Source organism: Colius striatus, chromosome 2, assembly GCF_028858725.1.
Source record: "Colius striatus isolate bColStr4 chromosome 2, bColStr4.1.hap1, whole genome shotgun sequence".
Taxonomy (NCBI): Eukaryota; Metazoa; Chordata; class Aves; order Coliiformes; family Coliidae; genus Colius; species Colius striatus.
Genome location: NC_084760.1, coordinates 13030302 through 13057634, shown reverse-complemented (window position 1 = coordinate 13057634; position 27333 = coordinate 13030302). Strand labels below are relative to the sequence as shown.

The following is a 27333-nucleotide window of genomic DNA, read 5'->3' as shown; positions in this document are numbered from 1 at the left end:
AAGAGGTATTTAATGCAGGTCTTAACTACTATTCCAGTCAGCATACAGAGGTTTGGTAACCAAGCTTCAATTTTTAAGTATAGAAAGGCTTGGCTTCTTTTCTGCTTTAATTTTAAAAAGCAACTAGACATTTATTCCCAAAGAAAAAAAATAAACCACTAGGTCAGGCAACAGTCATTTATTTATTGACTTAAACAAGCAAAAAGATATCATCAGACATAATGGCCACCACTCCAGCAATACAAATCAATGCTACTGAAGAACAGGGAACATCTTTTCTCTCACCCCTCCCATCCCAGATGCAACAATAAAAATATCAAGACTCCTAGAGAAAAGAGAAGGAGAAAAATTATAAAAGGCGCTTAGAATGAGCTGCGGAGTTGAAACATGGACACTAAAAGATCATTCTCTAATCCAGCACATCACTGCAATCCCCTCTAAAATAACTTTCATTGTTCCATTTCTACCAGGTACCAAATATATAACGCTGTTTAACAGCGATTTCAATGTATTAACAACTGTCCTCAGCTGAAGCAGAACAGCAATTACTATTTATATTAAATCTGAGCCTGTAGAGAGAAAGAAAGGTTTCCAGAGTATGATGCAAATAAACAGGAAGGGAGTGGAGGAGTAAGAAAGCTACTTCTAAGTTACTGTACATCTCTATCAATTGAGCAATTCATTCTGTATTGATAGCTCCTTACAGACACAATATCCTGATAAAAGTATGGCAACTCTACTCACCCTGGGACAGTATATCTGAAGAATGTATCTACAAGAAACATATGTATAAGTCTCTTAAGTTGTGAGCCACTGAAAATCCCAGGCTGTTACTCCTGTGTGGGTGTTTTTTCATCAGACATTCCCAAAAAAGCAAACAGACTGCGTGCAAAACAATGGTTGCTAAATCATTTAGTCTTCCTTGTAGCAGCTGAAAATATGAGCAAGCTTTTCCTCAGATTCAGAGAAAACATTATGGAGGCTGTAGTTTTTGCAGGCAAGGAGACCTTTTATTATAATCCATTAAAAGAACCCAGAATAGTCAGCAGGTGGCCACATCTATCCATGTTTCATTAAAATCACATAAACCCTAAGTACAAAAGCACCACTGATTATTGCTCTAGAAAAACTGCATGAAAAATTCAAATACACACAGTAAAAACATCACCATATGCACAAGACAATTTCTTAAAGCAAGTGTATGGAATGCTGATCCAATTTTACACATACCTTGCAATATTAAGTTGATATTTATATTACTTGGCAACAATGGGAACTTCTAAAAGCACTGTTATGAGAAATGTTCATATAGTTTAATATGTCAACTATCATAGTCCTAAAAAAATTAGCATTTACAAAATACTTGATAAAAATATCTTTTAAAAGTTGTCCAAGAGGTACATAAAACCAACCCAAAATTTTCATGATATTTCATTCATTCTTGTCACCTACAGATTCAGTTTTCTGAGCCTGTGGAGAAGAAAGAAAGAACTTAATTACTATGGTGAATTGATGGCACGTACTTAAATACCTTTACTCCTTTGATTCTTATTTGCAACAGCTCAGTTTCAAACCTAGGTCCACGTGACATTTACACAAACAACACAGGTACATTCACACACCTCTCGAGTTATTGATCCCAGCTATTCAAAAGCAACGCAAGCCTTACCTGGCAGCTTCCATCGTTCACACTGAAAAGCACCACACTACTATCTGTTTCTATGCACTGCACACATGCTGAATGCTCTACCGTACCCTTAACTGTCACTGTTTCAATCTGCCCTTTTACTGACAGTGTGCTGGGTGGGGCACCTCTGGATGTTGAAACACTAACAGCTGAGCGAGAGATGCGAATCTGCAATAACATCATGGGCAATAAAAAGAAACATTATGAACGTGCTATCAAGGTCTGAAAGGCTGAATAATTAAAAAACACTGATTCAATCAGCAGGAGGTATGTGTGGCAAGTACCTCTTCAGCTTTATTTTCACCATTTTCAGATGGTGTAGTACCTTCCTTTGCAGCTTCTTGTTTTTCATCCTTCTTCCCTTTAGCACCCTTGTTGGCCTTTGTTCCAGGTTCCTTCTGACAGAAGATTAAAAACACGTGCATAGAAGTTGTATGAGTAGCCAGCACCCTACATTTTTATCAAAAAACCTTCACACAAACAAAAAAAGACCCTCAAAACTTCTAGAAAATGCTGATGTCTGCTTCTTGATTGTTTCTGCTAATTTACAGGGCTATAAAAACCCCTTTGACTCTTTTGGTTGAGCTGAGCTATATTATAGAGAGGTATATACAAGAGATGTGTATGAACAAATCCAGTTACACTATATTGAAAGCTTATCCAGCCAAGCACAAAGAACACGCTGCTTGTGTAACAGCACTACGCTTTCAACTAACATGAAATACTAGAATAGATTTTAAAAAATTAACCATTTTTGTTGGCTGTCCTTTTCTTAGTTTGATAATGTCTCTGATGTTCATTCCATGTCAATGAAAGAATTGACCAACACGCTGGGGAGGCAAACACTGACAAAACTCCATCCGCAGCAACACAACGCAGAGAATTTATCAAAAAGAACTATTCTAACAGTTTCATTGGAGATTTGCTCTTAAACAATTCATATGTTGAAGTCTGCTTTTTTTAAAATCCTTGCTCTATGTACACATTTATATTTGTGATCCAAGGCAAGTACAGGCATAGGTTAAGAACTTTAAGCGCAAACAGGATAAAATTTTAAATGGTATTTCATTGAATATTTTACACGTGTATTTCAAGTAGTTCTGATACACACTGTGGTGATCATTTGCTCCAAACTCTCAAACTCTCAAATGGCAACAGTAGCTGTGAGGGAGCCCTGGCACAAGGTGCCCAGGGGGGTGTGGAGTCTCCTCCTCTGGAGCTTTTCAAAACCTGCCTGGATGTGTTCCCGAGTCACCTGATCTAGGTGGACCTGCTTCTGCAGGGGGGTTGGAGTAGATCTTTAGAGCTCCCTTCTAACCCCTACCATTCTATGGTATTAAGGTCAATCTCCCTTCATTAAGTGCCTTTCCCCCAGTAAAACCCATACAGGAACAGGGCAGTGAAAAAGGAGTGCCAGTTGTGTGAGTATAGTCCTGAACTCTTTACTTACAGAAGAACAAGCTAAGGACTTGACTTAAATAAATTCATAACTTGCAAGCTTTTATCACTAAACATGATCTCAAATCCATACCATCCTCAGCTGTTTACTAGTAAGTTCAGTGTACACACTTGCTGCTTTCTTTAGGAGACCAAGATTAATACACTACTTAAAATGTGATCCAGTCAAGAGCTTGCAAAAAAAGATTACTTTATTAAAAAGCTACTTCAAGTAATGTCGTAAAGGATTGAAGTCATCTTGAAATGAGCTTCAAATGTTTCTCATGCAGCTTAGATTAACTCCATAACACTGAGTTCATCTCACAACATGTACATGAAGCTACAGAAGCTACTATATTCCCTACCTTATTAATATTCCTTTTATGAGGATGGGCTCAGCAACACTTTATTGGTCATTTCATTTCATAAACCATAAAGCATTCAAAGTCATAAGGGTTTTACTCTCACACACGGACTTTGCATCCTGATACTTGCCCAACTGACAAACCAATAAAACAACCTGAAAAATATAAGTGTGGGGAGTGCTAGACTCAGTTTTCTTCTGATGAAGCAATTGCTCTCATTTAACATTCCCCTTGAGCACAAATAAATCTACTGTTTCTGAAGTACGTGATTCATATGCAGAAATCCTGAAAAGGTATTTCAGACACTTGTGAGATTTCAATTTGACTGTAACTGGCCTAGAAAACCAAAACCATTCAATTTAAAGATATTTAATTTCACCTTTAATTATAATTGTGTGTTCTTGGTAATGGCCAGGCTTCAAGAAGAGATAAGAGTTTCTCGCTATGAAATGAAGTACTGCCCTCAGAACAAGGAAACACAGAGTAATCTCAAATCCTGTTGGAGAACCGACTACCTCTGTGACTCAACCAAACCTGCACATTTTGGGAAAGGTGTAGAAAAGGTAAAGAGGCTTCTTAAACTAGGAATTCACTACAAACTAACACGGTCTGCATATCAAACAGGCAAGACATTTTGTTTGGGCCAGTAATGAGGCCAGGGAGGGGTAGAACAGAAAGAAAGGAATGATCTAATTTGTTTTTTTTCCGGGGGAGGGGGTGGGGTGGGAAGGGGTCAGGGAGCTGCAAAGAGGGCAGGAGAGACTATGCCTCAAAAAACCACAGTGAACGGAACCACTTGCAATGCAAAGAAGGAGTGTACTTGCTTATTAACAGCTACAATGATGGCATCTGAGACAAAGAGTATTTACCTTCGTGTTTTTCCTTGGTTTAGGTTCAGGTTTTGGTGGAGCAGGTTTCTATAAAACATTTTTAGTTGCACAATGTGTTAGACATATTACCAAAAGCCTGCTAACCACCTGCACACCCCAGTCTTCCCCCACCCACCACCTTCCCTCACTTCCTGCTTATTAGTATGCATCTACAAAAAGACCAAAAAACCTTAATGCACAAATGCACCTCATCACTGTACACATCCATTTTCACCAGCTCACTCATCTAGTAAAAGCAATGCAGGGGTCATTTTAAGAGTAGAATGTGGAGATTAGTAGTAACTATGAAAAAACCAAAAAGTCAGATATGTTCCACCAGAGACGAGGAACTAAAACCAAATACTAGCAGTGGCATCAAATGAAGCCCTTGAAGGACAGCTCTTTCTCCTTCCCAGAGAAACAGTTGCATTTCAGCCTGCAAAACGATATGAAGTCAATATTGCACATAACAGACAGTGTTGCACTGAGGTGGGGAAATACATCTTTTGTTAGAACAACCTGATACCTGAATCTTGAAACCAAGAAAACACAGATAACTTTAGCTCTAGTGTTCTTAAATATCCCTCATCGAGAATAAAAACTGAACAAAGTAAAATATAACAAGCCTTTTCAGTCTGAGAAACCATATGTGCTTAGGAAAGTATATAAAGAGGTGTTACACATACTTACAGCTGACAATCTTGCTGATCGTCTTGTGGGCTACAGAAAAAGGGGAAAAAAAGGGAGAAAAGATTTTTATAGGCTTACAGCAAATAATATCCAAAGCAACATAGTATCATGGTGACAGTGTAAAACATGCCCCTACCAAAATAGGTCTCTACTGCCAAGTACAACTCACATGTTCCTTATCTATGACAGTCAAAATTGTAAAGGTACAAAGTTATGTGAAAATTAGTGATAAGAATCAGTCAGGACAAATCTAAATCTCCATATAGCTAAACACTTTCCTCCAGCCCATCCCCGTTTCACAAGTACTTCCAAGTCTCTTCTGTAAAAGGTTCACAAATACAGTGAGTACCTGCACACAGGACACTGGATTTTTCTTGTAAATGCTTAAGAATGATGTTTCTATAACCTAGAAGGTGCTACTTGTAATTGCAGGTAGAAATTCCATCTGATGAATGGTAGAATAAAGTTAACATCCTTCCTTCGTGGGAAGGATCCTCATGAGTATCCGAGTGCTAGAATTTGAGAAAATGAAACTAACTTTCATTTCCTCAGTTCCCCACACACTCAATCCAAAGGTCCAGGTGCACAAAGACAATTGCAAGATGAGAAGGAGGAACTATTTCTTCTTTTTAAGCACAATTCTGAAAAGGGCCAAGGAAAGTCAGATATATTCTGCTTTCCCCCACCTTTCTTTATCAATTCGACACACCTTTCTTATTGCATCTTATTTCACTCCATTGTCATAAATTTATTACTGAAGAGAAGTTACGTGTTAGAAACAGTTGTAAGCTCATTAGTTCTTTAACAGCATTTTTGTATTCATTAAAACAGATGAACTCACCATCCAGTTACAGGGCATGGTTACCAAACAGCATTAAAGTTTGGTCTGTGTCATAAAACTGGAATTACACTTGCAGACAAAATAAAGGGACAACTCAATTGCAAGAAATATCCAGTGTAGCACAGCTTAAAAAATGACCTAAAAGTATCCTCTTAATTACATATTAAGAATTTAATTTGAGCTGAAAAAACATGGCTCCACACATCTTGCAACAGGAAAAAGCTATTGTTAATATCTGAAGAATGCAGTAATTTGTATTCCTTGGAACCGTTTAAGGATTCTTAGAGGGAAGTTAGCAGGGAACAGTTCAGCTCTGCATCCAGCAAAACAGACATCTTGTCACAAAACACCTACAGATATTTTCATCTATCAAATATTTATGCATCATTAGCAAAATAAACCTCTTTTTCTCAGCAATTTAGAATATCAATTCCTTGTTAAGCACCCTAGCACAATTTGACAACAGATTAGATAAAGCATTTCACTTGGTGAGCTAACCAAAGAACTCTCAGCTCAAGGTATCTTCTTTTAGAAGTCTGTTGTAATTGATTTTTATATGTCAGCATTTGGGCACTGGAATGCTTTGTAAGTGTCTACTTTTTAAAGGATAATACATAGTTTTAAACAAATGATAATTCTCTCCTGTACTGCCCAACTCTTCCTGTTCGATGGCTGGTTTCACAGAAGGCTTGTGTTGCCATAAGAAAGTCGGCATAACCCCTCAGTTCCTTAATAATGCCTGATGGCTTCATCATTTTAATTCTCATTCAGAGTTTGTGTCTATTTTCTGTCACTTGATTATATGAAGGGAACTGCAGTCAATTCAGCAGAGGTCCCATTTATATGTGCTTTCAGAACCTTAGTACTCGCCCAACAACTGTGCCAACTAGCAGCTCGCTCAATAGTCTATTTGACAGCGGTCCACTAGCAAATATCTACAGAAAGAGTCTATGAAATGGAGAAGACATAACACTTTGCACTTTCCTGCTGTGTCAGCTTCTGGCAGTCAAAGTTGTGAACTTTCCAACCTGGATATTGTATCCACATCATGTGTTTAATAGATCCCAAAGGGTCATTTTCTCCATCAATTTGTCTAATAAAGTAGTGAGCCCACTTACTCTTCCAGTTTCCATAACACTCTGTAGCAACGAGTTCCATAACAGGATTAGGCACTGTGTAGAAAAGCAAAACCTTCCCCCTCTGTTCTCATTCCTTTAAACTTCTTGTCTCTTCCTTTCACCAGATTCCTCTTGTTTGTGAGTCTTGCGCATAATAATTCCTTAACTGCTTTCTGTCTGTGTTACTAATGATTTTATCATGCCATTGTTATATAAAAAGTCAAGAATCCTACAAAATACAGGTTGTTTGGGTAGATTTGGTTATTGTTTTGGTTTTGTTAGGGGTTTTTTGTTGTTGTATTTTTTTAAGCTGATGCACATCCTGTTTGTCCCACTATACCTGGCATCCTTTTAATTCTAGCATGGTCTTTTTAAGCAAGAGCCAGGAGAATTTCATTTAGCAGTCCCACATCTGGGATTACAACAAATTAATCTTGTGATCCACTGATGTTTCACATTCAGTCCTCTACTATATACCAGTTACCTTTTGTTTAGAAGAACAGATGTTCTCCAGTAACTATTCTCTGTGATTTTACAATCTCCCCTGATTAACAGTTGATTTGGTGGACATCACTGTCTTCCTCTCTTCCCTGGATATTAATTTGCATCTCTCCATATTGATTTTCTATTGGTATTTTTATCATCACCTACTTATCAATGACACAACTTGGTCACTCTCACTTCTGACTATCCTGGTAATTTTTTTGTAAATTTGAACTTTGTCATTTCTCTAGTACCTCTTCTCCCAGATCCTTAATGAATATATTCAGCAGCACAAGCCCAAACATAAATCCTTCCAATACTCCACTGACAAATCCTCTCCATCGTGAAAATTAACTTCTCTCATATGCTTATCTGTTACCAAGCCTTAGGAAGACATTCCCTTTAAATCATGCTAGCTTAGTTTCTTTAAAAACATCCTTGGGGAGCCTTAGCAAAAAGTGTTCTTTACATGCACTTTCATACAACTGTATTAATTGGCATGCTATCATCCTTGTACCTGTTAACTTCTATAAATAACTCAACTGCCTGAAGTACGACTCCTCTCTGCAAAACCCATGTCAACTCTCCAATTATCCATTTCTTCACAAATACTTCAAAAACCAAAACCAACCAACCAGAAGAACACAACCCCCGAAAAACCCCAACCCTACTTTCCCTACTTTTATTTTTTGTGAGTTAAGATTCACAAGATTTATTTTCCAGGATCCCTTATTAAAGTCCTGTAAGCATTTCAGCACCTTCAGTTACTCAGGTACTGATGTCAATGCAAGCAGTAAATGACATACTACACTTCACAGTTCGGTAAATACTGTCTAATTCTTGCTCACATTAAAGTCCTCCAGACTCCATACCCATGAGGGAAGGCTCCACTGTGGAAACCTCACTAAGAATTCTCTGTTTCTCAGCTTCAGATTTGCCATGCCAGAGAAGTTTGCTCCTTTCCTCATCATTTCTCATTTATACAACAAACATCTTTCAAAAGGTGTTGGGGGACAGTGAGGGGTTCTGAAAAATCCTCTGCATTTCTGCACGCTGCTAGCATGGTGTACCATAAAGCCTCTATGCCACCTGACATCACTGACCTTCTTAACTGATCCTTTTAACAGGCTATCATTTGGAAAAAAAATCCCTTTCTTGATACCAAATCTTACCATAGTGGAGTTTATTTGGACTTACATTCCTGCAAGTATGATGAGCCTGAATATATTATAGTCACCATTACAGAATAGTTCTCCAACAACTAGTTTTCTTAACTAACTCCTACATACTACTGAAGAATTGATTATCCTTTTATTGGTCTTTTGATTTGCTCCTCCAGGAAGCAAGCATTTATAGATCTAACTTTTTTTTTGTCTTTGTAATACCACCCTGTACCTTTTATCACGTCTCTGAAGGGTAACTGAAATTTCCATTAACACTATTTTTGTCCTTAGAGTCTCTCTGATCTTTATTGTCAGATGATATCTGGTGCAATTTCTACACTACATGCTTCCCATGTATTCATAGCTTGGCAATCCATAACAGATTCTTCTGTACTTATATCTATAATTAATTTGGACAAATATTGAAGACAGTAATCAAAAGCCATCCATTCCACAACTAAATCAACTTCATTCTCAACTCTGCAGAATTTGTGTCTTGGTGTCACAACAATTTTTAAGTTGCTAGATTGTCCAAAATGTCCAGATTTAGATTTGAGAGGTTTTAATTTTGACTTGTCTGTTTTCCTAGTGAGGAATTTAACAGGGTTTTATTCCTCAGGACTACTCTTTACTTTTTTCTGATGGAAATTTTCGTGCAGGGAGTTTTGACTTTGCCCTAGGTGCTCAAGATCTTGTCAGTTTCTCCTCTGATGTTTAGTTTAAAATATTTCCTCCTTAAAGGATCTCCTCATTGTCATCCACACAGGTCTGTTTTGGTTGATACTGAAGCCACACTTTCTACATAGATTCCACCTATTCCAAGAGCTTCCATAGTTTCTTATCTAATCCTACAACTAAGTTTAATTCATATACATTCATACATTAAGAGCTACAGGTGTATCTACTGAGATTATCTTAATTTGTTGCAGGGTTTGTTTTTTCTTCTATAGCATGAACTGCCATTATTATCTCATCTTGACAGAAGACTACTTTTAGAGCTCTCATATTTCAGAGTCAGAAGGCTCTCTCCAGAATCTGTTTACTTGTGTTAATCTTCTTGGTCTTTCTTCTTTATCCTAGCAATTGAGTCTCAAATTTTTAGGGAAAGGAATTTTTACTTTTCTAGCTCCTGAAGAAATAATATTTCAGCCCTGATAGAGAAAAATTTTAATTCAGAACAAATGAGATTATGTTTTTATATGATGTAGCCAGCATTTTCATACTTTATGAAAAAGAAACTAATTTGTATTTTAGGAAATTCAACAGGAAGATACGGAGGTACCAAAATCCATTACTTTCAGACCTTCTTTTTACTCGGTTTTTTTTTTTTTCATCTTATTTTAAACTTTACTAATGTTTGAAATACTGACAGTTCCACTGTATCATCTCTTTCTGCTGGACTGAGCTACAAACACCTTCTCAATTCATTAGAAGTTCATTGGACTATTTTTCCTATTCAAATATGCTGAATGACTTACAAGAGGAGCAATTAATTGTTAATTCATTTGAATATTCACCCACCACTTGTCTGCCACACGAAGATGACAACCTAAGAAAATGAATCCTCATAATTTGCTACCTGTTTCTTAAATTCACATTAAAGGCTGTGACAAACAAATCAGCAAACTTTACTGTAGAGGTCAAAGTATCACCAGCTGTCTCCTCGCCTTCTCTGACAGAAGCTACTGTGCCCTTAAAACAAATTCAGAAAAAGAAAACACATGAATGTGTCAGCTGCTCCAGTTTAAAGCCTGATATCTTAATTCAGGACACCCTTCCATCAGTCACTTAAGCTAAGAATAGTTTTGAAGTAGACTGGCTGAGGTGTGTGCATTAACTCTCTTTTGTCAAGCTGCTAGAGACAGAGCAACTGCTCTAGACAATAACATCCTACACTGTTGCCACCAGAGCTGGTCTATCAATGTCCTAAATGTTTCTGAAATTTATTTTGTGCACTAATAAACTGTCTGAATACTCAGTACACCAAAAATATATGCTAGATAAGCTACAAAAGTAATTTAATGTCATTATTCCCACTGAAAACACTTCACTAGAAGTGCCAGGGCAATAAGTAGTCTTCCAATATGCAAGGCTGAAGATCATCAGGTAAACAATTGTATGCTAAAATAAATTAAACAAGAAACAAAAACCCCAAAAACTGTCAACATATATACTTGCCTCTTGTTTAGTTACTTTTGCTGCATCCTTGCCTTCAGCACCCTCTGGAGACTGAAAGAAAATATTAAGTCAGTATTTTCATTACAGACTTAAAAGCATCCAGGCAACTGCAAAACAAAGATTATATGATGAAGAGTCTTCTTTCTATACACTGCAGCAACTTAAAGAACCTTGGCAAATTTACATTAGCAGCATTGTATCAAAGCCATTCTAGACGTTCCAAGCAAGAATAAAAGGACTGATCATCGGGTACATATGTATCACGTCACATCACACAGCATCCTTCAGTGGTCCCTCAAGCCAACTAACTAAAGCATCCACAGGCTCCAGTGGGAGCTCCATCTAATCAGCAGTTGGTAGAACAACAGTATGAACTGGAAGTCTGAGGTTTGCTCCACTAGGGCATTTGAAATCCCAGAGAAATTTAACACATTTCTTCCCAAACATGAACTTAACTAGTGACGAGATGAACCAGAAAAGCACAGCATTACTGAAATGAGTTAATTTTTTAATCTCATTTACTCCTTTTGTGCCTCAGGCTCACTCAGCTGGAAGCTTTAACAGTGTCTTTCCCTCATCTCACCTCCTCCACTAGAACAGCAAAAAACAGTACAACACCAAGACATTGACATGAAAGCTAGGAACAAACATGTTTCTCCACGTGGACAAAGTATCCACCTGACCATTCTAATACTGGTCTTTCAGAAGTACCTAGAGAAATAATAGTTAAACCTTGAGGACAGGGGGTGGGAGTGAATAATAAAAATAATTATAGTAAAAAAAATAAATTCAAGCTTCTGTCTTTTGTTTACAACTCAAGATTTATTACTTCACATTTTGCAAATGACTGGGTTTCAACTTTGGAACGAGCAATTCATGGAAAAACAGTGAGCAGCAGTTAGAGGAGAACTACAAGAACAGCATGTGTTTCAAAAAGGCACTTAAGCAGCAGAGAACACAATTTGGTTGCTGTTTTGTTTTTCACTTGGTAAAGGAGCAGGGTAGTTATCTTTTCCCTCCTGTTTCCATTTCGATCCTAATAGAAATCTCCCCCCAGATTTTGACACAGAATGGCTCTGCATTTGGAGCGGAGAAAAAGATCGGCTACTTTGCAGCAGTTGACCACTGCATTTTCCTGGCATTGAGCTCTTACAGAAAGACATCCCCCACCAGAGAATAAAATGTGGCTTTGTTACTGTGTGCCCTCCTGACAGAAAAGCAGCGTGCCACCAAGGCAGCGGGCTTAAAAAAATGCCGGGGACGGATCATCTAAGTAGCTAGAAAGCAGTAGGAAGTTAAGCAGCACTGCACAGCACAGGGAACTCAGAATAGCAACAGCCAGGCATCCAAAATGGAGCCTGACTGTTTCCTACGCTACGGCAGCCTCTCCAGCTGCCTGAAGGATTGTTTCAGGTTTGCATTCCTAAAAACCTTTCAGTTTGGTTACTGAAGAGTTTCTACAGCTTGACAGTGTGACACCAAGAGCACTAAAACCACAAGGAAAACAAAATCAAATAGTTTTGTGACCACTGAGTAACATAGCCGTCTTTCCTACAACTTCCCTCCTCAGCTCACCATCCAGTACATGCTCTGGGTATATATACATATATATATATATACACACACACACACACACATTTTCTGTAATCCATGAACTCATAACATCTGCTCTTCCTGTATGAATTTTCTCGAGTCTAACAAACTTGCACTGCATCTTTTCCCTGGGAGGGAACTCCAAGAGCACCCCTCCTGTCCCAGGCACCTATGTATATGGAAGTTCTCTCAAGTTTTACAATATCTTCCTCACAGTGGCCAAGAGGCCCAAGATTTACAAAGGCAGGGACATAAAGATGAAGTTACCATTTCCTTTGGAAGCCAGGCTAAAAAATTCACCATGAAATAAATTAAGCTGACACTCCACAAATGAGCTGCTTCACCCTGCTTCTCTTCTAGGAACCACAGCACTTTGAAACAAGGCTAAATCATCACAAGATGTCATGGCCACATGCCACTAGCCTGGCAGTAATGGCCTAGGAACAAACTCTCAACCTGCCATACTGCACAGGTAACACATGGTAATTTGCCTCATTCTAATAAAAGACAAGTCTCCTACATTTCTGATAGACAGGGTAGCCTGATTTTAGATGTCAATGCTACTGCTTGACAACATATTTTAAAGACTGCTCATGAAGCTAACTGCAGAGGGGGGGAAAAAAATCTATTAAAGTAATCTTAATGCAACCACAACCACTATATACTGCTATGGTATATTACACAACATATTTCAGTTAAGTTAGCTAATTAGCCCAGCACTCCCTCTCAAGTTAGAAAATCCAACAGCAATTCCAAAGGCCACATAACTTTCTCCATGGACAGTCATAATCTCAGAGGTGTGAATAAGAAGAGGTTCTGACATGCTCTGATTTCCTTTTCAGACCTGTTCCTCCCTCTCTGCAACCACTGCAAAGCCAGGCATTTGGAGGCTGCACTCATCCTCCCCAGGCCTTGGCCTTGGCTCCCCAGAGCTGCTTGGCTGGCAGAGCTGTGTGGGAGGCCACACTGTGAATAAGGTAATTAATCCAGCTGAAAAATACCCTGCTGCTTAAACAAACTAATAAATACTGTAAAAATACATACACATTATAAATATATATAGTCTTCCCTGCTCCAGTAGAATCCTTTTACTGCACAGCTGCACAAACAATTGAGCCAGTACAACAAACGAGAATGAAATGACACAGGGAAGTTGCAAGCAGCCTAAGACCTTTTAAGCTGATAGACACACCAGAAAAATATGCCAGATATGGCTACAGTATATTTGTTAAATGAGGAATAGAAACTTATTTTTCCCCTCTGTGAGCATGCTTAGACATTCCAGTGAGTCCCAGCTGTAGATCCTCCTGCTAGTTTTTTCAGTACTTTCTCCTCTCCCCACAGACTAGAGAGATTTGTACGTGAATGGATTTGAGCCAAGCAGAGTTCCCAGAGAACTTGGCGTGCCACAAGCAGTGCCTGGCTGCACTGGTATCTGGAAGTCACAGGATTTTTATGTAGATACCACCAAAACCTTTAAGCCTTTGTCCCCAAACCTTTCACAGGAATCCTTCTCCCACCTTTTGTCCTGGTGACAAACTACTGAAGGACCTTTGCTTCCAAAGTAACCACACACACTGTTAACCCATCCCCTTGGCACATTTTTCCACAGGATGTAATGCTATGGCTCACCATATTTCACGTTACACACCAGTCACATTAAAATGCACCTTGGCTACTGCACCTTACATCATGAACTAGTCAGGAGTGAGACTGTCCACACTGCAACTTTTGTGCAGCAAAATCAAAGACCAATGCAAGCACCAAATCACTTAACAAGGGCAGTGCTCCAGCCTCAGTAATTCTTCAGCTATGCTCCATCATATGCCTGTATTATACTCTCACGAGCAGTCCTCTACAGGTCTGCTCTGCCTGATATTGTATGGATGCCTTGAACAGACAAGACAGATCAAAGAGCCAATAAGGACACTGATAGTGGTAATTTTTTTTCACAGAGATACATAGAACAAAAGAAAATAACTGGCTCATTCCAAATATGCTTTTGACATTTAAATTAATAGTAAGTTTGAGGTTCAAGCAACCACACATTGTGATGTACCTCAATTAGCACTACATATTGGCAATAAGACTGCAAATTAAGGTGTAGCTAAGCTTTGTAAGATCCGTCAGAGCTGCATAACTTTTATACCACAAGATAAAGCTGGAAGGTTGAATGCAAGATTCCCTGTGTCTATCAGCAATCAGATTTTGCTCTTTTTTTTTCCCAATTTGCTTTTTCCTCACCTCTTTTTATGAACAATCTAGAAAATGATTTTGAAAGGACTGGAAAAAAAGAGAATAATATTAATAGATCATAGAGAACATGAAAAAAATCAAAATAATATTAAAATTGAACTTGGTTGTATACATGGTTCTTGCATTTCACCAGCTGTGAAGCACACATAAGAACAGATGCTTCCACACACCAGGATAATACTGCGGTATCTGCAATGCCAATGCCATCACAGAACTGAGTTGAGAACAGAAAACTAGAAACTGTTTTAAGTAAACATTTCATAAAACATACAGGCAAATTTCCTTTAGCTGCTCTTATGGCTGGGTTAGCTGGTAGAGATGCACCACAAAATAAAATAAAATCCCTACAACAAATAAACACATTTTAAAAAGCTTCTCTTTTTCTAATAAAAAGTCTGCAATATAAGTAGGTTGTAAGGAGGGCACAAGAACACAAAATTAGTGAAGTTACTGATGTCTGGTTAAGAGACCCAAGAAGGGTACATGTTTGAACTTGCAGTGACTAGCTTCTGGATAAATAGTTTGTTTGTACTGAAATGAATGGAATATATATATATATATACATATATATATATATATATAATAAAGGAGTACATTAAAAGCATGAAGAATGAGAATACAAGTATGAGTGAAGTAACAGTCAATGCAGAAGGCTGCTTATAAAATCAGATTGTTCTTCTCTGAAGGATTTTATTGACTAGCTGAAACTCAATCCCTTGGCTCTAATGGGACAGAAATTAGTTCTTTCATACCCATGTGAAAAAAAGTAATCAAACCAAACCAAAACAAAAACTCCACAACTCAAAAACACAAATAAAAGCAGATGCCAATTTTATTCTAAACACCATGTTAAGAAGTTAGAAAGGCAGAAAGCCTTCACCTAGCACTCAAGCACTCTCTATAGCATTTCCTCTGTTCTTTGCAAGCTGGTTTGTTCAGCCACATCTCAATCCACTGCCTGCAATGGGACTTGCCTGTAGACATAACTTTCCTGACTTGCTGTTCTAGCTGCAATTCCCATGATGTAACACTTTGGTCATTCCTCAAACCATTTCTTTCACTGATCAAAATATAATAAAAGCTTAAAACAAAACAAAGTGCAAGAGAAGAAGACATATCAAGTCCTAAGCCTTTTTCAGGGTTTACTGCACTGTTTTCCTAAAATTGTTCCTTCCCTCATTTCCCTTTGAGTATAAGTCTACATTAGACTAAATTCAATTAATTGTTTCTGCATACATGCTAGATCTTCTAATTATTTGTCTTCAGAGCAGCTCTAAATTTTTTTGCCAGTTCATAAATGTAATTAAAATCCTGATTATTTCTTGTGTTAGATTAATGAAGACTATGTGTTGACTAATTTAATATCAGCCAACTCCTGCAACACCCTTCTAAACATTGTTTTCTCATTTAGCTCCAGCATCTTACCATTAAACTTTGCTTATATATAGTTCTTTGATCTGTTTTCAGCAGAGAACAATGCTCACTGTCAAGCCAATGTGAATGAACTTTGCAAGTAAAATTATTTCTCCATAATAAATGCTTTAAGAAATCAGGTATTTTTCCCCACTACATCCCTTCATTCCTTTTTCATACCAAAAGCCTTAATGTGGATTGGGGTGGGGAAAGGAAGAAACACAATGTATTTCATTAACTCAAAAGACAAGTAATTCTGTCAGAACCATAAGTCAAGTGCAGAATACATCTTATCAGTGGCTGGATTTTTAAAATAAATTATCCAAAATGACATCTGTCTTGCTTTCTTCTAAACAAATCTGAAGTTTTCTGCTTTGTTTTTTTTTAAATTCAATGTACATGTAAGTACATATATTCTTCACTATAAAAATCCAAAAACAAGAAAAAACACACTGAAATTTTTATTCAGTAAGTATGTCATGATCTTTTCTGTTAAGAACTGTTACAATGAAATATTATACAATACATCATTTTTAGAATTTAAGTCTCTCCATCTTACATCTATTAAGAGCAGCATATTTAATTGTATAATTCTTTGGGGGAAGAATGTCAAGATCATAAAGTTCTGAGAAGACAAACACTACTTAGAAGTTTAAATATAAAGATGACTGTTCGTACTCCTTAGTATTAATATGCAATTAGGGGAAAAAAAACCCAAACAGGGAGAATATTTCCTTATTCAAGTCACCATTTTTACTTAAGAGATTCACACCAAATACAGTGATTAACACATAGTGCATTTTTAAAGGATATATAACAAAGTAAGAATACAAAGAGCTTGGTTATAAACAAAATTAGTAGGTTCAGAAAATACATTTCATCAAATTCCTTAATTCTTAACAGGTAAACTCTGTGAGCTTTATGCTCTTGCAGAAAAGTCAGGATAAACAGAAAACAAACTAGGCCTGGGATATTTCTAGACATCCCAATCCAGACAGAATACATGCTTTTCCAAAAGAAGAAATTCCTTCATTGCAGATTGAAATTTTGCTCTTTCAATTGAAAAGAGGTTAAAGACTGAGCAATATCATTAAAAACATATTTTAAAATCTCACAACTGCTTTAGCTTTTCTTTTTCCTTACAAGTTCATCTTCCCTGTAGTCATTTTTTTTAGTATTACATCTTCTACCTACAAAGAGTAAAGAAGAGCAGTTTCTAGAGACTCAGATTTCAGAAAAACAGCATTGTAATTTAAAATTAGACAGACAGTTCCTTTTTCAGACAGTGAAGTAATCATCTGCATTTTGAAAAACACAGATCAGCCATGGGAGCAGTGAGCTCAGTGCATTTGAAATTGTTCAGTTTCCCCTGAACACCGAATGTGAGAACTCAACTAGGTAGTAAATAAATTCTTGTCTCAATATTTGCTTAACCATTTTACTGCCACCATAAAACAAAAAGGCAGATTCAAAGAATATGATGGATGAAATCTGATCCCTAATAATATTATTTCTCTGACCTTTCAAAGCTGATGCCAATTCTCTGAGATGAATCTGATAATTTGTGCAAGTCTACGTACAGAGGCAGTTTCTAAAACCTTTAACATTAGGTCCGGAAATCTGTATCTAAATAGAAGGGATCAGATCTGCAAATCAAAAATAGCATGAATTACTTCTAAAAATATATGAAAAAAATATTTTATCTACTTAGAGATTAAATTTATACAACTGTTCTCAATAACTGATTCCTGAAAATAGAAACCTCTGACAATGTACTCTGAACGGCTGGAAAAAAAGCGTATCATTCTTCCCAGAGGACATAAGTGTGATAGAACCATAATGATCTAGAAAAGAACTCTTTTGTTGTTTTTTGTTTCTTTCTTTCTTTGTTTCAAATAACTGGTGCTACAGAACATTAAACCTCCAAGATGATGATAGCAAGTCTGCAAGTAGAAGGTAGGTACCAAAGGCACAACCAGTTTAATGCCTTAGATACACCAACCTCTTATATCCCCATAATAATCCCAGCTGGGGTTAACAGAACTACACAACAGCCAGAATGGAGATTCACAGACAACCTAAGGGCAGTTTCAAGAGAAGAAAAAAGGTAAAACGTCTCCAAGAGATTGCACAGGTGGGGTAAGGAAGAAATGATGCAGCAGAAGTAAAGGATGATTTCCTGTTACAAACAAAGCACCAACACCTCTCCTCAACTCTGCTTGAGAGGATTAAAATGCTGCAGACGTAAAAATGTCATTAGACATTTGATTTCCAACTATGGAAGCACTCTGCTACTACAAACTTGGGTAGCACTAGGACAATGGAGACAGCTAAGCTGGAAGAGCAAACATACCCAACAGTGCCAACAAAGCTGCTCTTGATGGGAACAGATGTAATTTTCTTTGTGCAGACAGATCTCAACATTCTTAGGGAATACAGCATTTTATATTTGTATCTTTCACTGTTACCAAGTACACCCACTCTTTACTATGGGAAGATAGGAGCTGTATCTCCAAGTTACAGGAGTAATTAATTGAAAATTAGTAATTTCCAAAGATACCAAGGAGAAAAAACAAACAAAATCCACCAAGCCAAATACCTCCTTGATACCTGCCTCCCATGGTGCAAGGAGACAATCTGACCTCAGAGTTGTTCTGATTATTCTACTGAATTAAATAACACTCCTCCACGCACTCTAAGTTAGAGACAATCAAAGAAAGGCTGGCTAAAGCTGCCATCAGACGAATGCCTGGCTGCTGCTAAGAAGAATTCTGCCCTTCCCCACCTAATCATTCCTGCCAATAAGCCAGCTTAACTCTTTGTGCCAAGGTACAGGAAGCTACATCAGCTGACGAGTCAGGTCAGTAAAAAAAACTACCTCAAACACGTATGATAGAGCACAGGTTAAATCAGAGTAAAGACAAGAAGGAGTATCTGGAATTGCTACTTTTAGTCTATACACGCCAGTTTGAAATATCTGTTGAACTACCGTCCAAACTGTGAGGTCTCACAGTGCCAATTCTGCCAACAATAAAATTCGAGTAAGAGCATCTTTCTCCTGCATGCAGCTTGTTGCTCATTCCCAGCCCTGCTCCCTTCTAACAGGTTACCACACATTCATTGTGACACTGCAGCATTTCTAAATTGGATCAGTAAAATAGTCCATGAGAAAAATAATGCAAAACCATGTTCAAATCTGTTAAGTAAGCAAGCATTAAGAGGATCATGGCCTGAAAGGTAAGCACCTGAAAACATTTGTTTTGCTACTGGATAGTGGGATAGATCACTATGCCAGCTTAGTGCAGTTAGAGAACAGAAGATACATGATGGTCATTGCAAAGTGCTCATTTCCAAAAGAAATCTAGTTTACTTATGTTCTGTTCAAAGGACAATATTATAATCATGTCAAGCATAATTCAACTTCGTCAATTTCTCTGAAACAACAATATACCTTGGAATATACCAGATCTATACGAATCTACTGCTTGGGGATAAAACAGCAGAGAAAGAGAACTTTTTCAAGCAAGATAGAAGAAAAGCAGTCTTTAACTAAATAGCATACACCTGCTATATTCCTTTAAACACATTTACTACTTTACTTTTTAAACAACAACAAAAGAATATTATTCCTGTTGAAGTGTTGAACTACTGCACATAAAAAGATTATCTGCACCTGGTTTGTTTAGATTTCAGAGGTGATGATTTACAAAGTAGATTATACTAGTACAAAATTACCAGAAACATTAAATCCTTAGTCAATGAGTTTTTAGGCTCCATAACTTTAAAAAATAGTTATAGCTAAAAATATATAATTAGTTTTAAGCCATTTAAAAGTGTTTCTTTAATATAAAATGGGGATAAATATATGTTACATTTTAGTAGCCCTGTAAACACCATTTACAGATACATGGCATAGGAGCATTAGTCACCTTTGTTTTTTCTTCAGTGCCACTCACACTGCTACACTGTACTATATCTAAGTGTACCATGCACAGATACATATTTATGCTCTTTTCTGCTTATTTTTTCCATGAAAGTCATAGATCCTTCGAGTTAGTCTGGTCAACAGATACTCAGATTAGGCCAACTGAGCAGTTTTCAATTGCTTTAAAAACATCAGGGTTTAAAATTCTCAATATTTACAGATTATAGCACAAGTGGTACAATTTCTAAAAGTGCTAAGTGACAAAACAGCCTTTTCCCTTGTATTAGGAGACCCCTGCAACCTTTTAAGATACTCTGGCATCTCTAGTCTATTTGCCTTGGTTGAACATTAAGTGCACTTCTGCTTAGGAATCATTTTACCTGTCCCTGCAAAGAATGGCTAAGGTACAAGCCTACTCAAGAGTTCTGCTGGCATATCAGTGAGGAGCTTCTCAAAGTCAGGGGTACCTCAGTGACACAGATGCAAATACAGTCATCTTCTGCTGTTGTCTGTCTTCCAGTAGTTACTGAGTGGTCTAGGAATGATCTAACTGGAAGTTTGGAAGAGAAACCACCTTTTCAGAGCTCTGACATCTGTTTCTTAGTCCTCATGTAGCACTGGGAGAAAGGAGGAAGCAGTTAGCATGAAATGTAGGAGTTCATGCAAAAGTTGGGAGGGGACTAGAGCACTACAGGAGTGGGGAGACGGCAGTAGCCAAGACATCTGGATCTAGCACTGAACCCATTTTCTAATCCATAATCACCTTCAGAATATGAAATAAAGTATAGAACCTTCCTCACTTCTACGTCTCACTGCTAATACTGTGCCCTGTTAGTTGTGTTTGAGGATAAATTGAAGAGTGCCTCTGCTACAGCACAAGAGCTGCCAACCCCAGGGATGAAACAAGTTGTTGGGAAAGCACGGATCCCCACAACGTTGTTTGAGCTTCTTCCCTGACAAGTAGCTTCAAAATGAAGGTAGGCTTAGCAGAAAGAAACACTACGTTACACATGGTATGTTGAATTGGCATGGACTGCTACTCAGCTGAAGTATCAACACACAGGAAGGGACATGAGGTGGAGCTGAAGAGCACTTGTTTGTACTTCACACTGCTGCATTATGAACACAAACTCGCCTGCCACTCTTTGCATGAGACCTAAACCTGATTCCATGGACTAAAGAGTGACAGCAGTGTAATTCAGAGGCACAGCAAACAGAGTTGTCATCTGCAGGACCCTCAGCTTCCTTAGTTGGTGTTTGATCACATACCAAGCTGCTCCAACAAAATCTCAGAGAACTGGTTACTGTTGCAAGTTCCTCAGTTTCTACACTCACATCAAGAAGCAAGAGGGCAGATTTGGAGAAGTAACAACAACAAATATATCATTTAAAGAGTACAAGAGGTGCTTTTTAAGGGGAATTAAAAAAAAAAAAAACCCAACATGACAGCCTGAGAATCCAAGATGAAGCAACCATTCTGACAACTTGGCCATTTACTTCTGTGCTCCACTTCATCAGTTGATGAGGAACAACATGACTATGTAACTATGATAGGACAATCCTGAATATGGCACCTTCTAACTTCCACTAAAGAAACAGCATTCCAAGCAAAGTATTCAGAAGGGTGTTTTTTTCTGCAGTAAGTATAATCAACTAGTCTCTTCAATTTTAAAAAAGCGAGTTTCCATAATGGAACAGGAACATGTCACAGATGTTCTCTGTTACATTTTCACTGTATCAGCTGTTCCGGAGAAACTAACATTCCCGACTACAAGAAGGCTGCAAATAGCCTACTGAAATGGTTAATTCAATCTATTCATTAATGCCCTTGATGAGGGAGCAGTGGGCACTGTCAGCAAGTTTGCTGATGACACTGAACTGGGGGAGTGGCTAACACACCAGAAGGCTGTGCTGACCAGACCTGGACAGGCTGGAGAGCTCGGTGGGGAGAAATCTACTGAAATTCAACAAAGGAAAGTTTAGAGTCTTACATCTGGGAATGAATAACCCCATGTACCAGTACAGGTTGGGGAATGAACCATTAGAGAGTAGTGTAGGGGAAAGGGATCTGAGAGTCCTGCTGGACAGGATGAGCATGAGCCAGCAATGTGCCCTCATGGCCAAGAAGGCCAATGGCATCCTGGGGTGGATTAGAAGGGCTGTGGGTAGTAGGTCCAGAGAGCTTCTCCTCCCTCTCTACTCTGCCCTCAAGAGACCACATCTGGAATATTGTGTCCAGTTCTGGGCCCCTCAGTTCAAGAAGGACAGGCAGCTGCTGGAGACAGTTCAGCACAGGGCCACCAAGATGATGAAGAGAGTGGAGCATCTCCCTTCTGTTGAAAGGCTGAGAGAGCTTGGTCTCTTCTCTTCAGCTTGGAGGAGACTGTAAATATCTCATTAATATGTACAGAGTGGGTGTCAGGAGAATGGAGCCAGGCTGTTCTCAGTGATGTACAGTGACAGGACAAGGGGCAATGGCTACAAGCTGTAACATAAGAGGTTCCAAAGAAACATAAGGAAAAACTTCTTCACTGTGAGGGAGCACTGGAATGGGCTGCTCCGATGGGTTGTGGAGTTTCCTTCTCTGGAGATATTAAAAATCCACCTGGACGAGCTCCTGTGTGACCTACTGTAGGAGATCCTGCTCTGGCAGGGAAATTGGACTGGATGATCTTTCGAGGTCCCTTCCAACCTTTAGATTTTGTGATTCTGTGAATTAGATCCTGATATTTTTTGTTTGCTCTGAAACAACAGCAATATTCAAAGATGCTCTATTTAAAAAACCAAAAAGTTGCATTTAATCCTCACATCTGATTCAACTCCAAGTGTTTTCAGAGCAACATGTGAAGTGGAGGTTGTGTTGCATAGAGTCAGATTAAAGAATAATTTGGGTCATTTTGCAGTGTAACCCAACTGATAAGTTCCCCATCCAATACTGGAGGAGTCACCACTTGACTTATAATTATCCTTCAGAGATGGTGTACATTGTGCTTAAAGTATGGTTCATCTTGAAGACAAACACTTTAAAGCTAACATATGCATGCTTATGCCATACTCTGAGTCTCCTTGTCATCAGGTACAGAATGGTTTTTCATCACTTTATGGCTAACATTGAGATATTTGTATGGGGGCTGTTTCAAGGCCAAGGAGAGTGAATTCCAGGAGGACAAAGGACAAAATAAAACACCTCAATCCATTTCAGGGAGTTCATTGCTATCAATACCACAAGAATTCTGGTTTATCCTACCCTGGTATGCCCTTCTTGTGAAAGGCCATGTTCGCAACCAAACGTATTATTTCAACAAAAGGTGCAGAAATCTAATAGAAGGGAATCCAGAGTTCAACATCTTTTTTGTTTAGCACTGCATTTAACACCATCTCAATGCACACTAAGTTCTTCCTTTTCCCCATGACACTCCAGTGAGCAACAATATCGTAATATCTTAGGCTGAAGCTGTCTAGGGAAGGTGAGGCAACCTATATATTTTGTTCATAATATTAATAATGAACATGAGGCCAGAGACTCAGCAACTAACTGAACAAAAAGCAAACAGTTTAGACAATTAAAGCACACACAGTAACAGATACAGGTGGATTCATGCCCTTTCTGCAACATTATTTACTTAACCCTGTAACTGTGAAAATGTCTCATTTTGACTTTCGATGTTTATTTCCATATAAAACCTTCAGTGTTAACAGTCTTCTTGTAAGTTAGAAATTTTAATAGAGGAATTGGCTATGGTCATTACCCGATGGCATTGTCTCCATAGAGAAACTGAGTGGTGTAATGATTTGGCTATTGCTGCACCACTAACGTCTCACTCTGTGGATGTTACTCTGAAGAAAATTGACTACTGTAGAATATTTATGGCAATTCCTCTTTTCTTAAAAAGCAAAGCCACTAATCATACACTTTTCCTGCAACCAGTGCTCCTCAAAATATATATAATCTTAAAATGTAAATGTTTATCAAAACAATGCTAAAGTAAATTAAAATTTACCACACCATTCAAATTCATCTCTAATGCTCTGGTGCCACATGGACAAAGGCTGGACTAGATGATTTTAAAGGTGTCTTCCAGCTGAAACAATTATTCTATGATTCTATGTAATGTTTTTATTATTTTTTAATAATTTTCCAGAAAGAAGACATGTTCTCGTGGACCTGCTACTCAAAGATAGTTTCTCTTACTAAATAATTCACAACAGATCACAAAAACCTACAAGAATGATTTTAACTTTACTCCCTCTTAGGAAGGATACATTGAAATATTATCCACAGAGTAAGAACACAGCAGGGCTAAAAAAACAGGGTAGGACGTTTGCAAGGTTTCAATAGTTGTGGATAGTCCTATGGGCACAGGCTAATTGTCAAGCAATGGCACTAAAAGAGTAGATGCAAAAGAGGCCTACACGAAGATGCAATGGCAAGAGAGCAAGAGGAAACCCTGCCCAACACTCATGAACTTCAGGGCCAGTTATCCAAATAAAGATGCTCAGCCCCACAGAGTTGTATCCATTTTCAGAACTGGAATTGGGTTCTTAACTACGAATTAAATAATTCAGCAGCATACTTGACAGTTTGACATTTTGATGCCTCCCATAAGGAATAAGTACAAGAACCGAAAGCCAAGCTACCTGGAACTTACCGCCCACCTGTAACTTTACTAAAACAGATTTGAGTCCCAGCCTCCACTATATTAGGAGGTCACAGATGACATGTGGGAAATCCCCCGAACACACCTACTGCTGTACCTTGGTTGTCCCGGTTAAAATTAAAGGACTGTAGCTATTATTTTCCATCATAGCGTGTGCTAGTGTCAAGCCCCTCATGGCAACCCGTCAGAAGGCTGACGGCAAGTTCCCGACGAGGCTCTCCAGCAGGGCCGAGCCTCCCGCGGCCGCCCACCGCCGGGGGCCGCACCTTGCAGAGGAGAGAGGCCGCTGCCCCCCTCCTCACTCAGCCCGCCTCCAGCCGCTACCCAAAGCTCTGCCGGCGGCCCAGGACGCCGAGCAGCGAAGGCTCCGGCTTAGAGAAGAGACGGATATTTCCCCCACAACACCTAGCCCGGCCGCTGAAGGGCCCATAAGTTTCTCTCCCTTCGGGTACGCGATCTCACGACCGGCTCCTTCTCGCTCGGAGAGGGAAAAAAAAACCCCAGCAGCTGGCGTCGGGGTCCGTCCGTGGCCCCTCGGCCCTGCCATGGCTCCCGCGGAGCGCTCCCTCAGGAGGCGCCTCCCCGCCCCGGCGGCCGCCCCCCGCGGCGCTGCCCAGATGGGCGCCGGAGTTAGTACATACGGGTCTGCCGCGGGAGGCGAGGAGAAGGGTGTAGTTTTGTTTTAAACATGGCTTGCCTGTCCCCTCCTCCCTTTTACCTCGGAGCCATCACCCGGGCACAGCGGGAGGTGGCGGCGACGACCGGATCCGGCCGCCCCGGGTTGGGGGGTGCCCCCTCCCTGCCGCTCCCCCCGTGGCAGCGGCGGCGGCGCCAGCACCGGAGTTTGCAAGCAGGAAACTCCTCCCGCCGGGGGCCAGGGGCGAAGCCGCAGCTGCTGCAGCGCTTCTCCCCGGCGCCGGCGGAGGTGGGGGGAGGGGGGCTGGGGAACTGGAGTTGTGGAAACGACTTCACTCCCTAGGCACGGGGGCGACACCGCCCCGCGAGGCACCGGGAAAGTAAACAGGGGGCGGCCGCGCGGGGAGCGACGGGGAGGGGGCTTGCAACAGGCAGCAAAAATGCCCGGGCTCAGGAGCAATCCGCGGGCTCCGTAACGGAACAGCAGCGGGAGAGCAGCAGGCGCCCCGGCCTCAAACGCATGCTTCACCCAGCGGCCGCCGCTCGGTCCCCCACCTCCCGCCCGAGAGAGGCGCGGAGGCGGGATCCGCCGCACGCCCGGGACGCCTTTACCTTTCTCTTCGGCATAATGTCCCTGCTCCGGGCCGCGAAAGTAAAGCGACGAAAGAAGCTCCGGCAGAAGCGCGGATCCGCCTGGTGGTGGTGGTGGTGGTGGCTGCGGCGGCGGCAGCAGCAGCAGCAGCGACGACACCGGCGTCGCTGGTGCCCGCAGCTCTGCCCGCGCCCGGTGCCCGCCGCGCCGCCCCGGCGCCCCGGCAGCCGCCAGCGCCCGCCTCGCCGACGGGGCGGGCAGAGAGGGGTAGCTCCGGCTTCTGATTGGCTGCCGGATGGCGTCGCGCCCCCCTCTCCGGCGGGAGCGGGCTAATCAGGGGCAGCCCGCGCGGGTCAGAGGCCGGGCGCGCGGGGCGAGGCGAGACGGGCGCGCGCGGCGGCCGTTGGGGCCGTTGGCGGGTGAGGGCCCGGCGGGGCCTGGCGGGGCGCGCGGCTGAGACCCCGGGGCGGCCCGCCCGCCGCCGCCGCTCCGCCACCGCGCTGGGGAAGGCGAGCGGCGGGTTTGGGCGCACCGGGCAAGTTGTGTGCGGCGAACAGCATCCACTCGGAAAAAACTACACTGTGCCTTCTCAGTCACTTCAGCCTGTTTAAATGTCCCCTCGCTATCTCCTCCGGCTCGTTCCCCTTTCTCACATTGGATTGAAATCGACTCCAGCCTTTCCCCATCGTGACCGTTCTCCCATCTTAAAGCCGGGCCGTGTAAATTCATTCATCTTCCCATCCTTCAAATATTACAGAAGCTGTTTTTTTTTTTCAAGCTGCCTTTTAAGATGCCCTGTTAAATCACTAGCAAGGCAGAACAGTGCTGCACAGAGAAATACTCCATTGTCAGGTGCTGGACTCAATTCTTCATAGAAGCTCAAATGCCAGCAAACACCTTCTAAAAAAAGATGAAAAAATTATCAGTGATTGACTTCGCCATCAGCTTGAAACTAGGGTCCCTTTCCAGCCCCTGCAGAAACGGAATTGCAAGCAGAGGGTTGCCAAGTGATTGGCTGCCTGCCTTTTAGCCACGAGCTAAGCAGTTGGGATGCACACAAGGACATGGCAGCCCTAGGCCTGATTTTCTTCTTACCTGAAAGGATTTGATCTCATGCCTCTTGTTCTCCCATAACATTATTTTATACAGTCAACAAACTACAGCAGCCTCAGAGGAAGCGAGATTCTCCTGTTGATACTGTTTCAACAGCTCTGTGGCATTTGTATTAATTAATTTGTACTAATAATTCACTAGGGCAGAAGCCCAGTTGGGTTTGCTCCCAGTAAAGTGTGTGAACCACTAAACTAGGGAGTCACACCCACTTATTTGCATGCTACGTGTATGTAGTTTATTCAAAGTTCCACACAGAAAGATCGAGAAACACGCTTCAGCAGGAAAGGCCAGTGCTAATCCAAGATTTAGTCCTGCC

At 40.4% G+C, this 27333-nt stretch overlaps 1 protein-coding gene across 4 annotated transcripts; it reads right to left on the bottom strand.

Annotated features, from left to right (window-relative positions):
* Positions 1–163: 163 nt before the first annotated feature.
* HMGN3 (high mobility group nucleosomal binding domain 3) lies at positions 164–26120 on the bottom strand. 4 transcript variants are annotated; one of them, XR_009818232.1, is made up of 8 exons: positions 25925–26120; positions 10832–10882; positions 5049–5078; positions 4359–4406; positions 1972–2085; positions 1756–1855; positions 745–1470; positions 164–325 (listed from the first exon to the last, which is right to left on the bottom strand). XR_009818232.1 is itself a non-coding variant. In XM_061990760.1 (7 exons), exons 1-7 carry the CDS (start codon positions 25937–25939, stop codon positions 1457–1459), a joined length of 372 nt encoding a protein of 123 aa, XP_061846744.1. In that variant the 5' UTR covers positions 25940–26120; the 3' UTR covers positions 164–1456. The 4 variants fall into 4 exon arrangements, 3 of the variants coding, with proteins under 3 accessions (XP_061846744.1, XP_061846745.1, XP_061846743.1); XM_061990760.1 differs by having other exon boundaries at positions 164–1470; XM_061990761.1 differs by lacking the exon at positions 1756–1855 and having other exon boundaries at positions 164–1470.
* Between the last annotated feature and the right edge of the window lie 1213 nt (positions 26121–27333).

Bases quoted from the DNA above. Each gene is read 5' to 3' on its own strand.
- HMGN3 (XM_061990759.1), bottom strand. The intron at 2,086-4,358 runs GTAAATACTCTT...ATCTTCTGTCAG, and splicing joins AACCAAGGAAAAACACGAAG to AAGGAACCTGGAACAAAGGC. The intron at 1,856-1,971 runs GTACTTGCCACA...ATGTTATTGCAG, and splicing joins GTGAAAATAAAGCTGAAGAG to ATTCGCATCTCTCGCTCAGC.